General features: G+C 44.2%; 3 protein-coding genes across 4 annotated transcripts in view; 1 reads left to right on the top strand and 2 right to left on the bottom strand.

Moving 5' to 3' along the window:
- The window catches only part of LOC118425297 (RILP-like protein homolog), a 19456-nt gene extending 16755 nt beyond the window's left edge, over positions 1–2701 (bottom strand). Inside the window, exons 1-2 of the mRNA XM_035834102.1 lie at positions 2262–2701; positions 1059–1197 (exon numbers count right to left, since the gene is read on the bottom strand). Of these exons, the coding sequence (XP_035689995.1) occupies positions 1059–1197; positions 2262–2546 (424 nt within the window). The 5' untranslated portion in view covers positions 2547–2701. The remainder of the gene's footprint in view (positions 1–1058; positions 1198–2261) is intronic.
- A 130-nt stretch (positions 2702–2831) lies between these two features.
- Positions 2832–8023, top strand: LOC118426348 (transmembrane emp24 domain-containing protein 2). 2 transcript variants are annotated; one of them, XM_035835673.1, is made up of 5 exons: positions 2832–3120; positions 4302–4494; positions 4800–4817; positions 5767–5874; positions 6687–8023. In XM_035835673.1, the coding sequence occupies exons 1-5, from the start codon at positions 2935–2937 to the stop codon at positions 6809–6811; spliced, it is 630 nt and encodes a 209-aa protein (XP_035691566.1). In that variant the 5' UTR covers positions 2832–2934; the 3' UTR covers positions 6812–8023. The 2 variants fall into 2 exon arrangements, with proteins under 2 accessions (XP_035691566.1, XP_035691567.1); XM_035835674.1 differs by lacking the exon at positions 4800–4817 and having other exon boundaries at positions 2864–3120; positions 6687–6990.
- A 689-nt stretch (positions 8024–8712) lies between these two features.
- LOC118426651 lies at positions 8713–17778 on the bottom strand. The gene is made up of 4 exons (XM_035836163.1): positions 17575–17778; positions 12788–13037; positions 11349–11593; positions 8713–10822 (listed from the first exon to the last, which is right to left on the bottom strand). The coding sequence occupies exons 2-4, from the start codon at positions 13022–13024 to the stop codon at positions 10291–10293; spliced, it is 1014 nt and encodes a 337-aa protein (XP_035692056.1). The 5' UTR covers positions 13025–13037; positions 17575–17778; the 3' UTR covers positions 8713–10290.
- Positions 17779–21723: the final 3945 nt, after the last annotated feature.

The following is a 21723-nucleotide window of genomic DNA, read 5'->3' as shown; positions in this document are numbered from 1 at the left end:
GGCTAGGGCTAGGGCTAGGGCTAGGGCTAGGGCTAGGGCTAGGGCTAGGGCTAGGGCTAGGGCTAGGGCTAGGGCTAGGGCTAGGGCTAGGGCTAGGGCTAGGGCTAGCGCTAGGGCTAGGCCTAGGGCTAGGGCTAGCGCTAAGGCTAGCGCTAGGCCTAGGGCTTGCGCTAGGGCTAGCGCTAGGACTGGGGCTAGGGCTAGGGCTAGGGCTAGGGCTAGGGCTAGGGCTAGGGCTAGGGCTAGGGCTAGGGCTAGGGCTAGGGCTAGGGCTAGGGCTAGGGCTAGGGCTAGGGCTAGGGCTAGGGCTAGGGCTAGGGCTAGGGCTAGGGCTAGGGCTAGGGCTAGGGCTAGGGCTAGGGCTAGGGCTAGGGCTAGGGCTAGGGCTAGGGCTAGGGCTAGGGCTAGGGCTAGGGCTAGGGCTAGGGCTAGGGCTAGGGCTAGGGCTAGGGCTAGGGCTAGGGCTAGGGCTAGGGCTAGGGCTAGGGCTAGGGCTAGGGCTAGGGCTAGGGCTAGGGCTAGGGCTAGGGCTAGGGCTAGGGCTAGGGCTAGGGCTAGGGCTAGGGCTAGGGCTAGGGCTAGGGCTAGGGCTAGGGCTAGGGCTAGGGCTAGGGCTAGGGCTAGGGCTAGGGCTAGGGCTAGGGCTAGGGCTAGGGCTAGGGCTAGGGCTAGGGCTAGGGCTAGGGCTAGGGCTAGGGCTAGGGCTAGGGCTAGGGCTAGGGCTAGGGCTAGGGCTAGGGCTAGGGCTAGGGCTAGGGCTAGGGCTAGGGCTAGGGCTAGGGCTAGGGCTAGGGCTAGGGCTAGGGCTAGGGCTAGGGCTAGGGCTAGGGCTAGGGCTAGGGCTAGGGCTAGGGCTAGGGCTAGGGCTAGGGCTAGGGCTAGGGCTAGGGCTAGGGCTAGGGCTAGGGCTAGGGCTTGGGCTTGGGCTAGGGCTAGGAGTAGGGATAGGGATAGGGGTAGGGGCAGGGGTAGGGGTAGGGGTAGGGTGTTAGGCTGAGTTAACCAGGGTGTTGGGCCATGTTGGTCTGATGCCATGGCCCAAAGGTGTGGATACCTACCTTTAGCCTGGGCATGTTGTCCCGCAGTGTGTGAGGACAGAGCAGTGTTGAGCTGCTTGTTCTCCTCCCGTAGTCTGGAGATGGTCTGTAGCAGCTCTTTAGCTTCCTCTTTCCAGGATTCATCCACCTGCTCAAGGTCCTATGTTGTTTGAAAGACCCGTCAAGGAAAGTTAGACATCCAGGTAATAAGATACACCAGCAACCGGATAGGATTTTGGAAATGGTCAGACATTTCAGACAGACAGCTGGTGTCTTTCCTCAGTGACAGTGTGTTTGAAAGATAACTTTGATTCATAGTGACCAACAAAGTTTGAAAAGGATGGTCAACTTAGAGAAAAAAAAAATCACATATCACATAACAGACCACCTTTGGCACCTGCACTCCCAGCAAGTGTGTCAGAAGGATACTAGTAAACCAATCCCAAAGAAGAAGAAGAAAATTTCCGCCCGTATTACATCCTTGTTTTGAGGTTTTGTTTTCGGTGTGTCAGCTTGTCTGTTTGTGTTCTTGCCTGTGATTCCATAGTTATTTGTATGCAGTAGAGCGGCTTGTTTCTAGGCATCACTAGGCACAGGAATTCAGGAACACTGACAGGAAGTTAGGTCAACGGTCCCAGAAAGGTCCCTACATAGGTTATCTCATTTCCTATCTTCAAGTACCTGCTGTATGCATGTCTGTTGCCTTATGGGAATCAATGACAAAAACACTTTAAACAGAACCAGCAAAGAGAATAAAAGAAATTTTTAAAAAAGCAAAGTACAAATGTATTTCAGAAATTAGATAGAGCATGAGATCTATGATTCCTTGTTTTCTAACATCTGTGTCCATCTGAAAAAGACATATCAGTATAACATATCCTTTTAATCTGTACTATTACGAACGTACACAGAAGGTTCAAGCTACAGAAAAGCAGATGTCACAATGGCAGACTTCCTTCCTCTTTCTAAATTCCTGTTCCTCAAGTTACTGTCACACCCATGATCTAAGACTAAAAACAGTTCCGATCCCCTTATAACGGTCTTCAGAAAGACTGCTAGCTAAGTAAACGGTGACGCACACTGTCTGAAACACGTAAGAACTTTCACACTGACATCTGATCTGTATCTACGGTCAATAATTATTAAACAGTGCAGTGTCAAAGATCATTCGATCATTCATGAATCTTATAAAACAAAATTTATGCCACGCCCCCTCCAACATACCTTCTGTACACGGGCATTCTGTTCACTTTTCTCCAGGTACATGGCCTGTAACCGCTGCACGTCCAGCTTGAGCTCGGACACCTCGTTGTGTTCCTTCTCATCTCTGTCCACCAACTTCTCCAGCTGCTCCAAAACTCGCACCACTTTTGGCATCAAGTCGGTGACGGACTCGGCCCCAAATGTGTCAATCAGTCTCTCGAATTCCTGGCCGATTTCCGCCGCCCATTTGTAAACATCGACCACTGTCAGCTCTAGAGGGATAGATGAATGTTCTTCTTCGGCCATTACACCGCTGCTGACCTCTATAAATAACGATCATGGGTTCAGAACGCTGTAAAGATACTATTTTGAGATTGAGAAGTTGGTCTGTCCGTTCGCGCTCATCGTTGACCCCAAGTAACCTCTCGCAGGTCAAAGGTTACATCTCGAATTTATTCAGTAAATCCACAAAATTGCAAATTTCTATGCATTTCTTCAACTTCCTTTTTTACAGAAAATTGCAATAACTATCATTATTAACTCTGTCGTTTAAGTGTTATTCGAATGCAACGAATTTGGGGAAATTTGTGCGCTATCAGTTCCCATCATCCACTGCGGTTCCAACCGGGAAGGAGACGTGGCAGAGGAAAGTTGTCTCGATTTTCCGAACATTTCGGTGTTAAACTGCCACAAGATGACGACTCTCAGGAATCTCTGGCTCCTGGCCGTTCTAGCAGCTTGTTTAGACTCCATAAGTGCGTATTTCGTGAGCGTAGACGCGCACGCAGAGGAATGTTTCTTCGACAAAGTGACGTCAGGTACCAAGATGGGTCTGATGTTCGAGGTTGCTGAGGGAGGGTTTCTGGACATCGATGTGAAGGTATAAACACACAGTTCTTACAAAATGTACAGTCTGTACAGATATCTGCTGATGTTCAAGATCATGACTATCAAACGCGAGTCGTGATTTTAGTGTAGCCCGTGCTTTAGAAGTGTGATTGACAAGAAAGAAAAACATCGTTGATTTACATATGGTAGCACGTACAGGTGGACATGTGCATATGTTGTGCAGACAAGTGGATTCTTTTGTTAGCTGTGCACAATTACCTTTTGATCGTCTCTGTATACTGCGTATAAGTCTTGTTCATGCTTTTGTATCTCTATGTAGTGTCAAAAGTTTGCACCAAACTGGAAAATGTGACCAGAAAAAATGTGGGTCATAAAAGTACAGTACTGTGGTACACACCTCAAGTCACTGTAAATTATATTATTATATTAGCTATGGTTTTATTTTCATAGTGACTTCTCCATCGTGACACTACTATATGCATTTCCAAATATGTATTGCTTCAATATTGTAGAATTTTGTTCAACTGCAAACTTTGAACACTGCGAAAACTTGATAACCCCCAACTACCGCGAAATCATGTCCCAACGAAAATGAATTGAGTTAATGGTAATATTTGAGGTGATCAAAATTATGCATATTCGGTGTATGCAAAACCAGAAGTAAATGTAAGCCCTTGGGTTGTAATATCACAGAATCTTAAGTAGATAAATTTGTTGAGTCCACAAAGAAGCGTGTGAAAGCATGTAGTAATGTCCAGCTGTTGCCACTTGGATAAGTGTTTAGCTGTTGCCACATGGCCAGTTGTTTGCTGAACAGGTTGCATGCTTGTAATAGATATTAAGAATTGTTCAAATTTTACTTGTACACTTAATTACACTGTAAGGAGAAAATGGAATGTTTGCAGGGGTTTTTAGTGTACTATAGCAGTGTACTATAGACCACATACTGCTACAGTAACTGGAAACAATGCCTTTCTGGACAGTCAGAAACTATCTACTCCGCTACAAACAGAACAGTTGCCTCCAACATATAATACTGTACAATGTCACTCATTAGTACAAACTTGTATTGCTTAGACAAGGGGTAGGTGGGCAGAAGACAAAAACTTTCACACTGGTTTTGAGTTTATGGTAAAGACGTCTCCAAAAAACCACAAACATAAAGCCCCAGTGCACATATAGCTACTAATACCTCCTTTTTGTACATACCAGATCACAGGCCCAGACAGCACAGTGATCTACAGTGGTGAGAGGGAGTCCAACGGAAAGTACACGTTTGCTGCCCACATGGACGGAGTGTACAAGTACTGTTTTAGCAACAAGATGTCCACAATGACGCCCAAGATCGTCATGTTCTCCATGGACATTGGTGAAGCACCCAAGGGACAAGACATGGAGACAGAAGGTAAGCAGCATTCCTTGCCTTTAGAATTTCTCTTCAGAATATAGGTTTCAAATTTAACTGTAAAACTAGCTATAAGTTTATGTAACGTATTATAACATAACCTGTACTTTTGCCATAGATTCACAAAATCCAGTGCTTGATAATTTCAACACTCATGCTGCAATAGCCGCTTATATTGTCGAATTTTCAACATTCATAGGCACATCTTCTTTACTTCAATCTTACCTTGTTGTTCTGTGTTTTATTTTTTGTTTGTTTGTTTGTTTTTCTCCTGTGTGTCCGTGTGTCTATGCCACCCTCGTCAGGTGATAATGACTGGACAGGTACAGGAATTTCTCTTCCTTTTTGCCCGGTGGTTTGCCTGGTGATTTGCCTGGTGATTTCTTGATCTGTTCTGCTTTGCCTATGCCTACCACATTGCAATGGGACGTGGAAATAAACATGCTTGATGTTATAAGCCCATTTAACTGATTTAAACTGAGCAAGCTCAACAAGTTGCATTGTGCATAATATGTTAAAGTTGAAGGCTCTTGAGACATTGACACAACACATCTGGACATGTTTTGTAGCCTTGTCTGGACAAGAACTGTTTACAAGTCAGGGGCCCTCACCTTTGACTTATTGCCAGAATGCATCTTGCTGCACATGAACAGTAAAAAACTGAACCAGTCTGTGTGCCATCCACATTGTATGTTGCTCATATCTGCCAAGAGCATTGGTGTGCTTCCCTATGCCTACAGTCTTGAGTCTGTTTTTTTTTTTAATTTAAATTACCTGCATATTCCATTAACAGCATCCTTATCTGTTGCAATGTTTTTGTCCTGTGGTGCTTGCTGTTAAGGTGGCCTGGATAGATCCATGCATTTTGAGGTTTTTGTCCCTATCAGACAAGATGTTCTAAGCAGAGCCTTGTGCTGCACGGCCTATACAATAAACCTTGGGAGGGAGGTGCTGAACTGGACTGAGTTTCCACTTTTGTGGCTGTGGTTTCTTACCAGTTATCAGCCAATTAGAGAAACAGACTTGCTTATTAAAGTAAACATTTCTCTGAGTGGCTGATAGCTGATGATTTGATGTCACACCCACAAAGATGGAAACCCAGTTTTGCAGAGCCTCCGCAAGGTATATTGTAATGGCCATGGCCACAAGCAAGGAGGTTGCTATACGTTTCACTGGCATTTCAGCATGCTAAAGATGATGTGTATTACTTCAGGATGATCTGTGGTTGCTGTTAAAATTCTCCTCTAATTTCCTTCTTTTTTCTCTCCACAGCACACCAAAACAAGCTGGAAGAGATGATCAATGAGCTAGCCGTGGCCTTGACTGGAGTGAAGCATGAGCAGGAGTACATGGAGGTCAGGGAGAGGATTCATCGGGCCAGTAAGTACTTTACTCTACATTGTATAAGCAATAGTAATGCATTTGTAGTAGTCCTCGGGCCAGTGAGTACTTCACTCTACATTGTATAAGCGATAGTAATGCATTTGTAGTAGTCCATATCATATACAAGGTTGACCTCCAAGCAGATCCAATGGTAGCGTAAGGTTGTATCAAAAGCTGCCAGAGGAGTGAAGCCGGCCTAGGAGTGTGTTTGGCTACGGGAGGTTGATGACTCCCTTTGGTCAGCTGTACTCCATAGTGGTATTATCTTATGCCACTGGTAAATCTGCCTGGAGATTAGTACAGGTTATACATGCATTTTAGCCACATGTCAGAACCAGTGACTTTTGATTTGGGTCTGCGGTTTGAAATTTTGCTTCAAATATGTATATTTGTCAGGGCATAGATTGTGTAATCTGGCAGAGTGATCGGGATATGGAGATTTTGATCAGAGTATCTGTGGACAGAAATTGCAATCAGGATCTCTGCTACTAGTACTATCAGCAATCCTTCTGGTAGAAATACTGACACTGTAGATTTTTAAGTATTTGTTTCAAAGACAAAGGAAAGTTTTGAATTGTGATTTATATCACTTTAGATCATCAGATTGACTTGAAACTCAGGAGGTATAAATAGCAGACCACCCTAACACGTTCCTAGCTTCCTGATGGCAATCTCTGGAGACAATGACTTTGATCATGATTTCTATGAAAACAGTTGGCAGTTCTGTCAGATTGCTCTCTCTACCCTTACATTTAGATGTGTTGTACCTCAACTCACAAGACTAAACAAATGTGTTGTTTCTGTTCCAGTTAACGACAACACCAACTCCCGCGTGGTGCTGTGGTCCTTCTTCGAGGCGCTAGTACTCGTGGCCATGACACTAGGACAGATCTACTATCTCAAACGCTTCTTCGAAGTCAGACGAGTTGTATAAGAAGATGCTGAGAATAGGCCCAATTTTTATGCTGTAAATTTTGATTGAAGTACAATGTGATTCAACTATAACAAAGCTGTTAGTTGAATGTTAGTATCAAACTGGGTACAAAATAGTGCAGCTACTTGGTCTAAGTGAGATAGAGTTAGGAAATGCTGCTTGAGTATAAATAAAATTCATGCACTTAAAAGAAGAAGAATCTAAGAGATTTTTTGTTTCTTGCAAAAGCAGGAATATAGTTTTCATTTTGAAAGTTTGTCATTTGTATAGGGAGCCCAGATAGAAGGGAGACATTTGTTTTCAGATATAGGCTTGTTGATATAGATTTGCCACAGTTTTGTTGCAAATCACAGGGAAGAAGTTAGGTGTCCAAAATGACTCAAATAATAAGGCCATTTGTTAGAGACAGTATATATTGTTAGGTTAAAGACAAGTGCGTCCTGCTACAATCAATTCTTGTTAGAGAAGTTTGTCAAACTAGCAGCTATGACAAAAGGTCCTAAAATTACTTCCTCCAAAGATTACTGGATATTTATTTATTCTTTTCAGTGAAAAGAACTTTTGAAGAAAAGTTGTCATGAAGTTATGTAGCAAATTGGGGGAATAAGCACTGTTTTGAACAGACAAGTGCCTTGCTTTGATAAAGTTGGTCATCTGGTAATTCCTGATCATCTTTTTTTCCTTATGGGCATCTGAAAATAAGTATAGGTAACTGGTGAATTCTTTTTATGCAGCAGTATACAGAAAAGATACACTGAAGATGTCCTTAATTTGATAAGGATAACAAAAAAAGCAAACCATATCTCTATGCTTTGAGCATAGTAGGTTTCTGGCCATACAGAATACTAGTACTGTGATGTAGCCTGACTTATGTAGGAGTGACATATCTTTGGACAGTAGTTCACTGTGGCGGTTATAATGGTCTAGGTCGTGCCATATCATGTAGTATGTGTGAAAACACTGGTTACTTGAAATCTAGAAAGATTTTGGCAATTAGGCATCTCAATTACTTCCTTGTTTATATGATATAAAATGTAAACGCTCTAAATGTAGCCAAAATTGGAAGATAGAATTTTCTTGTCCAGTGTTAAACTGGATTGTAGACCGATGATCTGGATTTGAGGTGACCAGTGTTGTAAACATGTGTTGTGGTGGTGGCAATTTTCCAAGGTATAAAGTGATTTCATTGGCAATAAAATTTTGGAACTTAAACTGGTGAGTTTGGGCCTTCACTGTATACTGCAGTACCAAGGAAACCCACCAGGAGGCCTTTTGTCAACCTTGAGATTTGTCTCCCCAAGACCTACCAATCTACCAAATATCATCACAATCAGTCCAGGGGTTCTAAAGTTATGCTGACCACAAATATCCAAGATGCAAACAGATACATGTACATAACAATTACTCCATTGTTTGTACAAATAATGGAGGTATTGAAAATATATTGATCAATATCCACAAGTTTATGTCCAAACAACAACATTACTCAAGTTGTATCTTATTAATTCCTCGCTCTTTGTTGATAAAAATATATGGTATGCAATTGATATGAATGCCATTGAAAACAGACGCAAACAAGCTTAACTCAGATATTTAAGAACTTTTATTTTCAAGATCACCAAAATTTTAGAAGAGGCATCAAGCAGAGAGCTGCTCAAGGACAATGTAAACTTCAATCCAGGGGAGAGGAAGGCATGAGGCTTTCATAGTGCATGTTTTGAAAGTTGGACCAATAAAATACGGATTACACTTGTCCACGTTCCAGGCAAACGTGTAGGCCGTCCTACAGGTGTCCGGGGATCGTAGAATTCGGCAAAAAAAATTGGTAAATTGGCCAGGGGAGTCAGTCCACGCAAAGGTTCATGTTTCCCCTGTGCGGCCTACGAACCCCTGGTAGCAAAACTCACCTGGTAAATTATTCTCCCTATAATAGCCAGCGTAGTCCGTCTGGTAGAGACTAGCAAACGTGTGGTTCAATAGGCTGGTGTTTTGATTTTCTTCTTTGCCTTTCGGGCTTGAAATCATCATTTATTAACCCCACCCTTGGATTATATCCACTATAGGACTATATGTCTATCAATGCGGGAGTGTCTTATATAACGTCCTTGTTGATAGCAGGTACCTCACTGGACTGCACAAAATTTGGCCAAGTGTTCACAAAGTGGCAGCAACTGGCGCAATTTGTGGCCTGAAATTGCGAAATATCTGTTTTGAATGCTCACAAAACTTACACCTTGGAAAATGGCGCAAAGTGTTGTAAATCATCACAAGCACTACAATCTTTTTTTAGGAATCTTGGTTTTTAATAATAGCTATCTCGCACCTGATTTGGAGCCAAAACTCTGAGAACGGTGACATTCTGGGCGCGGACGTTTTGTATTTTGCCCTCGCGTCAACTTGTGACTGCAAGGAAAAATTGCCACAAATTCACAAAAGTCGGCGCATTTCCCTGGCGCAGCTTGGAACAGTCCAGTGAGAAGATAAGGAGGTTGAGAGGAGGGATTGCATATGTGTGTAACCACATGGTGGCGCTTTTTCGTCCCAATACAAGTCTGCGGAGACGTAACGGTCTTCGCAGTTCTCTGTGGGAGTCGTCGTAATTGATGGTAGCAAAGTACTGCCGAAATGGGCATACATGCATAAGTCCTATCAAAATCTATGGTATAGACCAGCAGGATCGGGAAAGAACCTTGTAGAGTCAGGAGCATTTTGTTGAGAAAGACGCGCAAGTTGGTCAGTAAAATCTTAAGGAAGGAGTTCCGGGCAGAAACTTGCCCTTCGATCCGTTGTTGTCCCAGTCAGACGTCAGACGTTATGCAAAAAAGCATGTAAAAGTTGGTAGTCTTCTATGCGTTATTGTCGGAGTGTAGGAAAGACTGATCCGTCTCATATAAAGGATAAAATGTTTCCCCTTTCCGTCCTGGTCTCATACGTTAGTATTGCCACCAGTGCATAATAAAACAATGAACTGCATGCTCTCACAGTTACTACATGCCTTTGCTGAGAAACATATTTAAACCTGTAGTATATATTCCGAGGAGGCTCTGCTAGACCTGGCTGACATTTCTACTTTTGCGGACGTTCTTTAACCAGCCAATCAGGTTTTACCTAAAGAAAACATTAAGGGGATTCTCCGATTGGCTGACAGCTGGTTAGAGGCCACGCCCACAAAAGTGGAAACCTCAGCCCGGTTTAGGCTTAGGTCACATTTCCAAACAGGACCCCGGTCGGGATGTTTAACGAAACGAAAAATTGAAATGTATACTTAGAAATATACACAACTTATGCCTATGAATCATATATTGACATTTGCGTATTTTGATGGCTTTTGTATCATTCTTTTCCCTCCCGAAAGCTGCACGGCCGGGCCCCGGTTTGAAATGTGACCTATGCGGTAGCAAAGCTTCCCGGGGTTTATTGTTCTGGCCACGGAAGATTCCTTGCTAATCGGAGATGTTAAGTAAAAGGAGACACAATCATTAAGAGTCATCGTTGATAACGCTCTCGTAAGACGGCGGCGGCGGTAAATTGTTCTCCTCCCCCGGGGAGCCTGACGACACCGGCCGCGGACTGTCCCGTGCCGTCCCGTCCCAGTCCCGCCGCAGGACGTAGTCGCCGAATCTTTGGTTGCTCTCCTGACACGATGCTGCTACGGCACCATATCTCGGCGGACTGTCTTGGTAGATCACCTGGCGATCCACGTGCGGACTGCTTGTCGGGTGTCTGGCAGGACTAGAAGTCAGTGCGGCCTGTCCGGAATCTCGCCGCTCTATGTACGGTTGGGAGAGACTGTCTGTTCTGCGGGAGTAAGGGCTTTGCCGGGGACTACCGTTGACGGGACTGGCGTGGAACTGCGTGTGGCGGAAGGGGCTGCCGGGCCGGCCTCTGTGCGGACTGTGCTGCGGGCTGTCGTGGTACGAGTCCGTCCGCCGAGCCAGGTAGGGACTGCCGTGGTAGGGCGGGGTGTGCAGCAGGCTGTTCCGACTGCCCTGGTAGGATCCATGGTACGGGCTGTGTAGGAAAAACACCACAGTGTTTAACTTGATGTGTACGAAACGTTACTGCGTACTACGTTCTCCTCTTAAGAGGAGCGCCGGTGTAATTTTTCCGACTACTACTATATCTACGCGACTCAACCTCTGCTTGGAGAGTACGAAACGTGACAACATTGGGTAAAGGGCATAGAAATATGTTAAGTATACCTATAGTCTAACCCTGATTACTGATAAATAAAGCCTTTACGGACTTTCGAAATGTACGCATACGTTTTCAAGAGCTTTAGATGTGGGATGTGGATCAGAAGGTCTCAAAAAAGCTATCATGGTTTCCTTTTTATTTTCTGTACGTTTTCTTTTTGTTCTTTAATCTAATTATAAGTTCTGTAAACTGCTTTTAAAAGATTAGTTTCGATTTGTTATCACATAATTCTATACCGGTTGTTGAAAGAGTACGCATCCACTGACTCCACTGTCGAAAGTTCGTACTTGTTGATTAGTACGCATTTACTCAGACTCTACTGCTGAAAGTTCATACTTGCCTGTAAGGCGCCATGATCTCCTCTCCTACCGTCTCTATCACCGTGGTCGAGTGAACGGTCGCCCCGTCCATGGTGTAGCGGACGTCCCCGCCGGATCTGGCGGGGTACGGGCCGTACCTGCCCGCCCGGTCCGCTGCACTGACGCCGTGGGGCGGCACGCGGTACGCCACGACCGAGGGGGCCTCGTGTCTGCGCCTCCGCCGGCACCTGTCGCTGCAGTACAGCCACGAGCCGAAGCAGAGGACCTGGAACAAGAAAAAACATAAAATCTTCCGAAAATTATTTCAACAGGTTGGTAGATTGTAGTGCATAAGAGTTTTCTTTGACACAAAGTAGTGTTCTCGTCGCGAAAGCGCCACCTACATCGTCTACATATAGCGGCGACAAGCAGAACTCCAGTTAGAAGCTCTGAGGAAGGTCTCTGACAGACATCGAAACGTCAGCGGATGAGACAAACTGGTTGTGTAAAAGAAAACTCTTATGTCAAACATGAAACTGTAAGTCTCGGTAAATTGTTTCATCAGGTTGATGAAATACTCATATAGTAGGGTTCTTCAAAAACAACCGAAATAGCACTCACTTACAACGTTTTGATGTCTGTCAGACACCATCATCAGGGTTAGAATGGGTGGATCTATTTTTTCTCGTTATTAGACTGGGAGGGGGCTAGGGTCATCGATAGAGAGGAAAACAGATGAACACGCTGGATAATTGGCTCAGGCTATTTGGATCAGGAAGTCAGTTCCAGTCATGCACAGAGGTGAGGGGGGTACAAACTGAGCCACGTTTGGGACAGCATTTTCACTGCTACAGCGCCACCTACATCGGCTGTAAGTAGCAGCGAGAATCAGATCCAGTCATTCTATTAACCCTGATGATGGTGTCTGACAGACAGACACCGTAACGTGAGTACTATTTCGGTTGTGTTTGAAGAATCTCGCTATATGAAACAGTCTCCTGGCTCCCGGAATTCGAACCCTGGACGCCCGATCACAAACCCAGCACCGCTAACCGGTACGCCAAAAGCTCAAAGCCTCTGGCATGGTCAGTTTGGCGGCGCTTGAACCCCACTGCTATTGTTACAATACTCCTCCTTTTCTTTTTAAGATCGCAGATCACAAGCCCAGCACCAACTGATCACAAACCATTGCACCAAGAGCACATCTTACCTTAACACCAATGGCTCAGAGCCTCTGCTCTGGCATGGTCAGTTTGGCAGCGTTTGGACCCCACTGTTACACCAAGGAGGTTGGTTACGCTATTCCCCCTTTGGCTTTTTTTTAAAGATCGCAAATCACAAACCCGGCACCACTAACCGTTACGCCAAAAACCCGGGCGCAAGATAACATAACAAACCCACCACCGATAACCGTTACGCCAAAAGCTCAGAGCCTCTGGCCTGGTCAGTTGGGCGGCGCGTGGACACCATCACTACGTACCGGCAGCCCGATCACCAACAGCAGGCTCCCGATGATGCCTCGGAGAAACTCCTCCTCCTTGTCGTGGTTGATTGGGAACGAGATGGCCATGAGGATCATTCCCGTGACCAGGATAGCGCCGCCCAGGGTGGTGACGTAACCCCCGCACATCACGGCGCTGCAGTTCTTACAGCTCTCGTTCACAGGGTCCATCATCACCGGGTCCTGGGTCGCCATGGTGTGGAATTCCCTCTCCATCGTCCCTCAACACCACCTGCAGAAACAACAAAGCGAAGCTTGAGAAGGATCAGAGGACTGATCGAAAGCTCGATGGTTAACGCTTTATTTTGTGCACGTGAAACAACCAGAGGGGCGAGTAAGAACAGAAAGAAACAACACCCCGACTCCCGGGATTCGAACCCGCGCCAAACCCGGGCAGCCGGATCACAAATCGAACGTGCAAACCGTTCGGCCATAAAGGCTTAAGCCGTTAGGCGTCTTCGGTTTAGCAGTCCTTGAACACCACTGTTACACTACTCCCCCTTTTCTTTTCAAGATTCGTCCTCGAATCTCCGAGATCGACATCCCTGTGTGGCACATACAAGCCTGTTACTCACAGGGCCGGCGTGGGAACCAGTGAAACAACCAGAGGGCGAGTAAGAACAGAAAGAAACAACACCCCGACTCCCGGGATTCGAACCCGCGCCAAACCCGGGCAGCCGGATCACAAATCGAACGTGCAAACCGTTCGGCCATAAAGGCTTAAGCCGTTAGGCGTCTTCGGTTTTAGCAGTCCTTGAACACCACTGTTACACACGGATAAGATTGTGGCATAATGTTGACCACCGTCACAGATGAACTTACAAATCGAAGATTTTATACCCCCTGTGAATTTAAAAAAATATGAATTCTTGTGTCATTCATTAGGTCATGTTGATACGATTTTGTGGGGTTGTGGGCCGAGGGTTTAAAAAAAAAGCTATGGGGGCCAGGGATGTCTGGAAGGAGAGAGTGGACCTGGTCCGGGCAACTGAACTACCTGGTCCGCCATGGTGTGGAATTTCCTCTCCAGCTTCCTTCAACAACTGCAGAAACTAGAGCAAGATGCTGGGGGCACAAACACATATCACTTCTTCCTTACGTCACAAGCTATATACCACCATGTACAGTTAAAAAAAATGGAAGTTCTGCTGCAGTGCCAAGGTCATATACTAGGGGGCCCAAAATCAAACTTGACGTTTGTCTTCCCAGCACCTACCCACATACCAAATATCATTGTAATCCACTCAGAGGTTCTTGAGTTATGTCGACTAAAAAAAATCGGAAACACACAGACACACCCAAAACAGTTTCTCCATTTTCATGAAGATAACGAGAAATCGAAGATTTTATACCCCTGTGAATTTAAAAAAAAACGTGTCATTCATTGCGTCATGTTGATCCAAGTTTATGGCTGACATCCTCTGGAAACTTCAAAGCTGAGATGTTCAAAGCTGAGATGTTCAAAAATTTGTTTATCACCATAACTACCGTAGAATGGAAATCTTTGCCGCCAAGCACAGCAGGGGTATCCTAACTCAATAATGCTTACAGCTAGATGTGGAAAGGTACAAATGGCAGGTCCTTCCTGAGTAAGATGAACCAGCTGCCGTCGCGCCGCGTGCTTGTGAAGCTGATGTGTTACGCCGAAGGACGGTAAGGCCTAGGTCACATTTCCAAGCCGGGGCCAGGCCGGGATGTTTTAAGAAACGAAAAATTAAAATTTATACCTAGAAGTATACACAAATCATGCCCATGAATCTTATTTTTACATTTTGTGTATTTTGATGTCTTTTGTATCATACTTTTCCGTCCCGAAAGCTGCCCGGCCGGGCCCCGGTTTGAAAATGAGACCCAAGGCTTATACCCCCTATACAGACACCTCCAAGAAACACTAAAAGGGGAAAATGATACTGGAAGCGACGACTTGCATATCTAGGACTCGATCGGCAAAACAACGTTACTCTTGTAGTTCAACCCAGGCGAACTCCCCAAGTGATGCTCCCAACACGAGATGTTGATAACCTCTGACTAAGTGGTGCTCGCGATCTGAGTCATTGCAAAGTGGCAATGATTCCAAGTAATGTACAATTCTCCAAAGCGACATCTTTTTCTCCCGAGCAAATGATCATCTTCGGCGCTTTTAAGGTGCCATTGGTGTGACGAGTTCCATTGGAGAGATAGAAGGCCTATATGCTCTAACGTGTCATTACGCATTACCCCAGGGAGGGTACAGAGGGATATGTACGGCCATTTCCTGGTAGAGAAAATCGAGTGTTTAGGCAGATTGTCTGCACGCTTGCAATATTTTGAGTTAAAACACGTGAATCCTTTGAGTGGGGTTCCTCAAGAGATCTAACGTTAAAAGGTTGTGAAAATACACCACAGAGGAACGTAACTGATATGATGAGGCCTACGATAAATGTTCTGTTTACAGTTACGGCCCAAATTTAAAACATGCGCCGTATTAAAGCAGTCTTCACCGGGCGTTCCTACGGGGGTACGGGGATTGTAGAATTCGGCACAAAATCGAGAAATTGGCCAGGGGTGTCAGTCCACGCTAAGGTTCATGTGGCTGCACGGCCGACCAACTCCTCTGGTAGCAAAACGTCCCTTTATTCTCTTTTTGATAGCCTGCGTAGTCTGTCTGGTAGAGACTTGTGTTAAAGAGAAGGGGCACCCCTTCGACAGCGGATGGCATTTCAGTACCCTGGAGGTCACCTCTGTAATACCAAGGTGACCGAAACTTCGCCACACCCTGATTCGAACGCGGTGACGCCCACAAATTGTCGCCAGCGGCCATGACAGTAGTGTAATGTGACCTTGGAGAGTAATGCATATAAAAACAGTTTCATCAGACACACGTACCCCATTCGATACCTTTTAAAAGGGGATAATGGTGAGAATATCTACTTGGTTGCTCGACCTCCATTTGAAGTCTTTAAAGTACCATCCCTGCCAAATAGAGGAGTATGTAGCTTTGCTTAATAGCTTCGTTGCTCGTAAAATATTGCATTGCATTAGCCTTGAAACGTTAAGTGTGATAGATAGATATCTGTTTTGCATTGATTTAGAAGACATGTTAAGGAGCTAGAATTAGGGTGGCGTTCTACACTATACGAAAGACGCTATATTGATTGTAACTTTCGTTATCTTTGATGTATCTAACAAAATTGCCACTGTTCTTACAGGTCTAGCATTTTGTGTATTATTTTGTCTCCTTCAGAAGCAATACATTTGTAAAAAGAGTCGCTTCGTGAAAAAAAACAGGCATTTTCAGCGACTTTCAAGAACAAGTACTGGTTTCGGAGATCAACAAGAAAAACTAATTGATGCATTCGCTGTAGAGATCAGAGTAGAGACAGATTTCAAACATAACTGCGAGTTCGTTGAACAATACCACGACAGACGGCGTTCCCTCTTCATTTAACAATGTATCATAGAACCCAGCATGATGTATGCATTCTGCCCACCTTCCATTGCTCAGAATAGTCTCTTTATACACCCGAGCTCGAGCAATCGATACGAACAAGATTACAGGGACGTATTTTGGTGGATTACTTGCGACAAAGAACCCATTTCCTGATCTCCAACACTGGCAACAGCTACGTGAAAGCATGAGGGGTAGACTACAGTAATTCTTGAAATATTCGCGTCGCTGTTATATTTGCGATTTTCGCAGTGCAATTCCTTTGCGATATTATGAAACATCGCATTCTTGTGCTATGTACAGTATTGTTTGACCACAGTCTTTAAATGAACTGATAAACCTCTTCGATTTCTGCAGCGAAATAAAATTCCTGCTAAGCGAAATGCATTTGCAGTCTTTAGGAACGTTTTAGGACTTAAAAAATAAAACAATAGAAATGTTTCCTTTTAGTTTAAGCGATTTTGTAAATTTTGTAAAGTATGCAACAATACAGCCACGATAGGCAGTAAAATATCCATTATATGTTAATAGCACAGTTTACATACGCCGGAAGGTATGCACATACAATCCTGCACTTCCTCTAGAGGCCTGGCTAGCTGCACAAGTAGTCTATTAACTTTATTAAAAATTGATGCGCTCGGAAGTACGTAACGTTACACACAATACCTCCCTCTCCATTCCCCATCCACGCTTCCCCCGTTTACGTACATCGCAGCCTTGCTGCTAGAAATCTGTTCACCTCCCCTGGGAACTATAACGGACATCATTCCCACCACCACGAGCATATGGAAATGTGTTTTCAGAACGCACCAGCACGGCAGAATTAACTCTATCATTTACCATCCTGGCTGTCTTATTTTCCCCTTACAGAGAAAAATACACCTGTTTAACGTTCTCAGCACCGTTCGATTTGTACTGTGTATTCTCTCCCTCCCCGCCGACGTCACACCTCAAATTAGATTCGCACCCTTTTATCACTTATGGATATTGTACGTGAAAGCAACTAGGCTAGATGCGCCCGTTCTATCACTCCCCATCAGCCGTGTGGTACTAACAATTTCGCTGATGACCCACACTCAAAGCCGTGATGCGGACATGCTGAATTGAGGCCTCGCGAGGGGCAGAGTTTTTTGTCTCGAAAAATAAAACAACAAATGGAAAAAAAAACTGACGGACGTAATGTCCTTTCCTTGGCACTTGCCTTCACAAACCGACTGGCATCGCAAATCTTAAAGAAAACAAAAAACAAACATCCAACAGATGAGACGGTAGGGAATTAGAATGGTTAGTACGAGCAGTCTGTTGCTTCTTGTGCAATAGTGAATGTAATGATGCTTACCTGCGGCCACAAGGACGAGGAATTAGAGTGGAGCCCACCACACGGTCGAGCCCTGCCGAGTGCTTATTGAACATTCATGGCGCCTCGTGACGTACACAAGATGGAGCCTGTACAGCAGTACTGCTGATGTCCCTCACTTCAGTTCCGTTACCGACCGACAGGGGCTCCGCTCGCGGTGAAACCGTGACCTTTCACCTCCAGATTTTCGTTCGGTGCCAATAATTGTTTTTTTTTACATCGGGACATCGAATCGTCCAGTGGCTAGGCTAGCGGATTAGAGATGTAGAGGTCTTGGGTCCGATACCTGACATTCCATGTCCTAGATGCTGTGTCCTTGGGAAAGGAAGTTGATACGACTTTCCTCACTCCATCCAGGTGTAAAAATGGTTACCTGTCTTCGGTTGGGGAAGTAAAAGGCGGTGAAAGGAGAGGGTATGTGCTCCGATACCTTCCAATACTGTGCCCTAGACACAGTGGATAACAACCCACTGCCCCTAAGGCTTCAAAAGGGCTATGGGGACTACCATATCTCTCTTTGTTCTAGGTAGATATTTTGAGGAATAGACCCGTGCTGGTACCACAGCAAAGTGTATCAAATACCTCAGCACCGAAACGTTATTTTTTCCGTGGACTATCCGGAAGTTCCAGGTAGAAATAAATCTGACGTGTGGGTCGACACGCCCTAATATCATCTCATATGAGCTCATATGCTGCACGTCTCTGGCGTTCTTCACTCCCATCCATTAATCAGTGCGCCTGTCCGATGGGAGAGAGTCACCAGGGAGAACTATTAGGGCTGTATGAATAATATCCGCATCAATTTCCATCCGTTTTGAAAAAAAATACCGTGTTAACTACTATATATATCATTAATCGTTCAAAGAAGCTGCATAATGACCCAATATATGCCGTCAATTGCAAAAGCAGCACAACAGAAAACGGATTCTAATGAGTGAGTCAAAATGAAGAGAAAAATGAAAAGAAAAAAAGATCAAAGAATTTCTTGTTTGGGATACCACGTTCAGTCATTACTTTTATCTTCCCGGTCATTTACACATTACAGTTCATAATGAAGGCAGATTTTTGCCCGTTTTATTTTTCTCCGTACGCTTGAATCAGTTTTGGGATGCCTAGAAGATGTTACACATATAATCATATTAGTATGGCCAAACGACACAGAAGGGTTACCCATCATCATGTGACGTGTTTCCAAGATTTATCTGTCTACATGGACAGACGGGGTTTTATTTTTTTCTTCCAGAAATGGATTGGATCTTGCTTCATTCACACATGATGAGACGCAGGGGAACGTGTGTAAAGCATGGTGGCGTTACTTTAATCACGAGATGTGCTCTGTTTTCCAATGCTGGGGACCACTCCACTGTCAAACCTGGTCAGGCAACCACAGCCAGTCGTGATGATGATGATCTGGTTTATTATTTCACACACAAAGTTTTACAGTTTCGCAGTGCACGCAAACACATGCACTGAATTGCACTCATGCAATCAGATTGACAACCTTACTACATTACAACATTACATCTTTTATCTACTCATTGCTATTTAAAATCAACTATGCAAGATATTGTCTATATTTAAGTTTGTACAGCATAAGTATTATTTTATAGTGGCACATTTACATCAATCGTTGTGAGAATAAATGTTACTTGTTTTAAAACTTAACTGTACATGTTTCATTTGGTTTTACATTATTCACATTATTCACAAGTTAAACGAGCCACAAGCGACATCCATACATCGTTGACCCCACCCCGTCCTGAGCAGCAACCTCTCTTTAGCAAACATTTACCCTCAGTCGGAAGATGTACCGACCAACAATACAGCAACGCGTATCTTACCCTTGAAAAGCAGCAAGAGTAATTCTCAGTGAAAAGCGATTAAACATGATAAAACAGTGAAAGATAGACTTCGTTGATATCGTGATCTATTGTTGACAATAAGGGTTATTAAGACATCGTTTTAAGATGACACTGAAGACCGTCTCTGACCGCAAATCACGCAAAGGAGCTCGAACTAAAGCTTCATATTGATGCGATCAGAATGTTAGGGCAATGGAGATGTAGCAAGTGGGTTGAGCATGGCAGTAAATGTGCCTTGTCTGTTAAGTAAATATCCCCACTTGTCTATGTGTTAAGTAAATATCCCCACTTTAGACACTTGAACAGTAAAGAGAAATTTATATTCCTGACAGCTTTTGATAAACCAACTCTAACCAACCATACAGCTAGCTACATTTATGCAATTACCAAGAAGCGAGAGGAAGTCGAATGTCATAGAATAGATTAGACGCACATCTGCATATATAGATGTGTATGATTGTTTCCATTGTTACATATATGCGATTCTTACCGTGTGACCTGTACTTAGCCCAGTGGGGCAAAAATGTGCAATAAAGGTCTTCATTCATTATAACGTTATCAAAGGGTGCTTTTTGTTATTCTGGTAAAAAAAAGAACGAACATCAGTGTTCTGCAGTGAACGAACCCCGGAGTGCCGCAATGGTGCCTCAAGTGCAATGAGATACCACCTTTAGAGGCTGTAGTCCTCGTGATTAGTGTTTTCCGTTATCGGTGCTGATGTTTCTCTTCACACAAAGGCGTTGCGGTTGTTCAGTTCTCGTGTAATGACGCCCACTCAACTACAGGAAATAAAATTGGGCCATGAAAACAGCTATCTTGTAATAGTGGAAATTCCGTATGGCAGGTATTGTATGAGGGGGATAAACACTGGAAAAGCTGCTATCATTTTGGTTGGATGGTTATTTCTTGTATTCAGCACCAAGGACAGGTTTGTTTCTGTGTGGATGTTGTTCAACACCAAGGACAGGTCTGTTTGCCTGTATGTGGATGGTGTTCAGCACCAAGGACAGGTGTGTTTGCCTGTATGTGGCTGGTGTTCAGCACCAAGGACAGGTCTGTTTGCTTGTATATGTGTATGTGGATGGTGTTCAACACCAAGGACAGGTCTGTTTGCCTGTGTGTGGATGATGTTAAGCACCAAGGACAGGTCTGCTACTGTGGATGTTGATTGTGTTCAGCACCAAGGACAGGTCTGCTTGCTTGTGTGTGGATGTTGTTCACCACCGAGGAGAGGTGTGCATGGATGTTGTAGTGGATTATGTACGGGTACGTTAGGGTTCAAAACATAATTTCTAAGTGTCACTGACGAAAGGTAGTCAGAAATATCTGAACGTTTCAAAATCATATCCAGCTACTTGGGTAACTTCTTTTCGGCGTATTTTGGTACCTGAATGTTTTATTATTACCTTCATTGACGTACGTGGCTGGTGTTCAGCACCAGGGACAGGTCCCCCACCAAACATGCTGGTCTGAATCAAGATGACACGGAAATGGACATCGTGGTTGTGACAAGATTGGTCTAAAGCTTTTACACTACGCTCGGTCTTACTTAGCTACCGCTATCTTTAACGCCGATAAAACCGTGAATACATGTGACCGAGAAGCAGAGGCTGATCTCCATCGCAAATACATTTATTCAGTTGGCTGCTGGCACAGACCCAACAACTGCTGACAGACCAAAACACCATAGATGTCCAGTAGACTGCAGTCTGTGATACAAGCAACTCAAGACGATCTTTGCCATTTACCACATGGTAATTCATTGTATAGAAGACATACAACCAAACGAAAACGCTGAATTGCGTTGTCACAGCTTATTTCTACATTAAGCTCGTCATGATTTTACAGCAATGCGTCTTGGTTCTACAAGTATCTCATATGCATGGTCGCACAAGTGCGTCATGATTTTACATCAAGTACTGTACGTCATGATTCTACAAGTGCGTTATGATTCTATAACAAGTACGTCATGATTTTTACATCAAGTACGTCATGATTCTACAAATGCGTCGACATGATTCTATAACAAGTGCGTCACGATTACACATGTGCGTCACGATTCTACATCCAGTGCATTATAATTGTGCATCAAAGTGCATATCATGTAAAAAATTTGCTAAAAATGCTATTTTGCTAAAAGGGTAACAATGTTGGAGAAACGGTGTAAAAATGAGATCAAAATAATATGGTAAAACGCATCAGTGTCCCACTTATTTAAACCCTATCCCTTTCACCCACATACAATTTTTTTTCAATTTTTTTTTTAAAA

Source organism: Branchiostoma floridae, chromosome 11 (genome assembly GCF_000003815.2).
Source record: "Branchiostoma floridae strain S238N-H82 chromosome 11, Bfl_VNyyK, whole genome shotgun sequence".
Taxonomy (NCBI): domain Eukaryota; kingdom Metazoa; phylum Chordata; class Leptocardii; order Amphioxiformes; family Branchiostomatidae; genus Branchiostoma; species Branchiostoma floridae.
The sequence above is the reverse complement of the archived record's forward strand: the minus strand, read 5'-3'. Positions and strand labels throughout refer to the sequence as shown.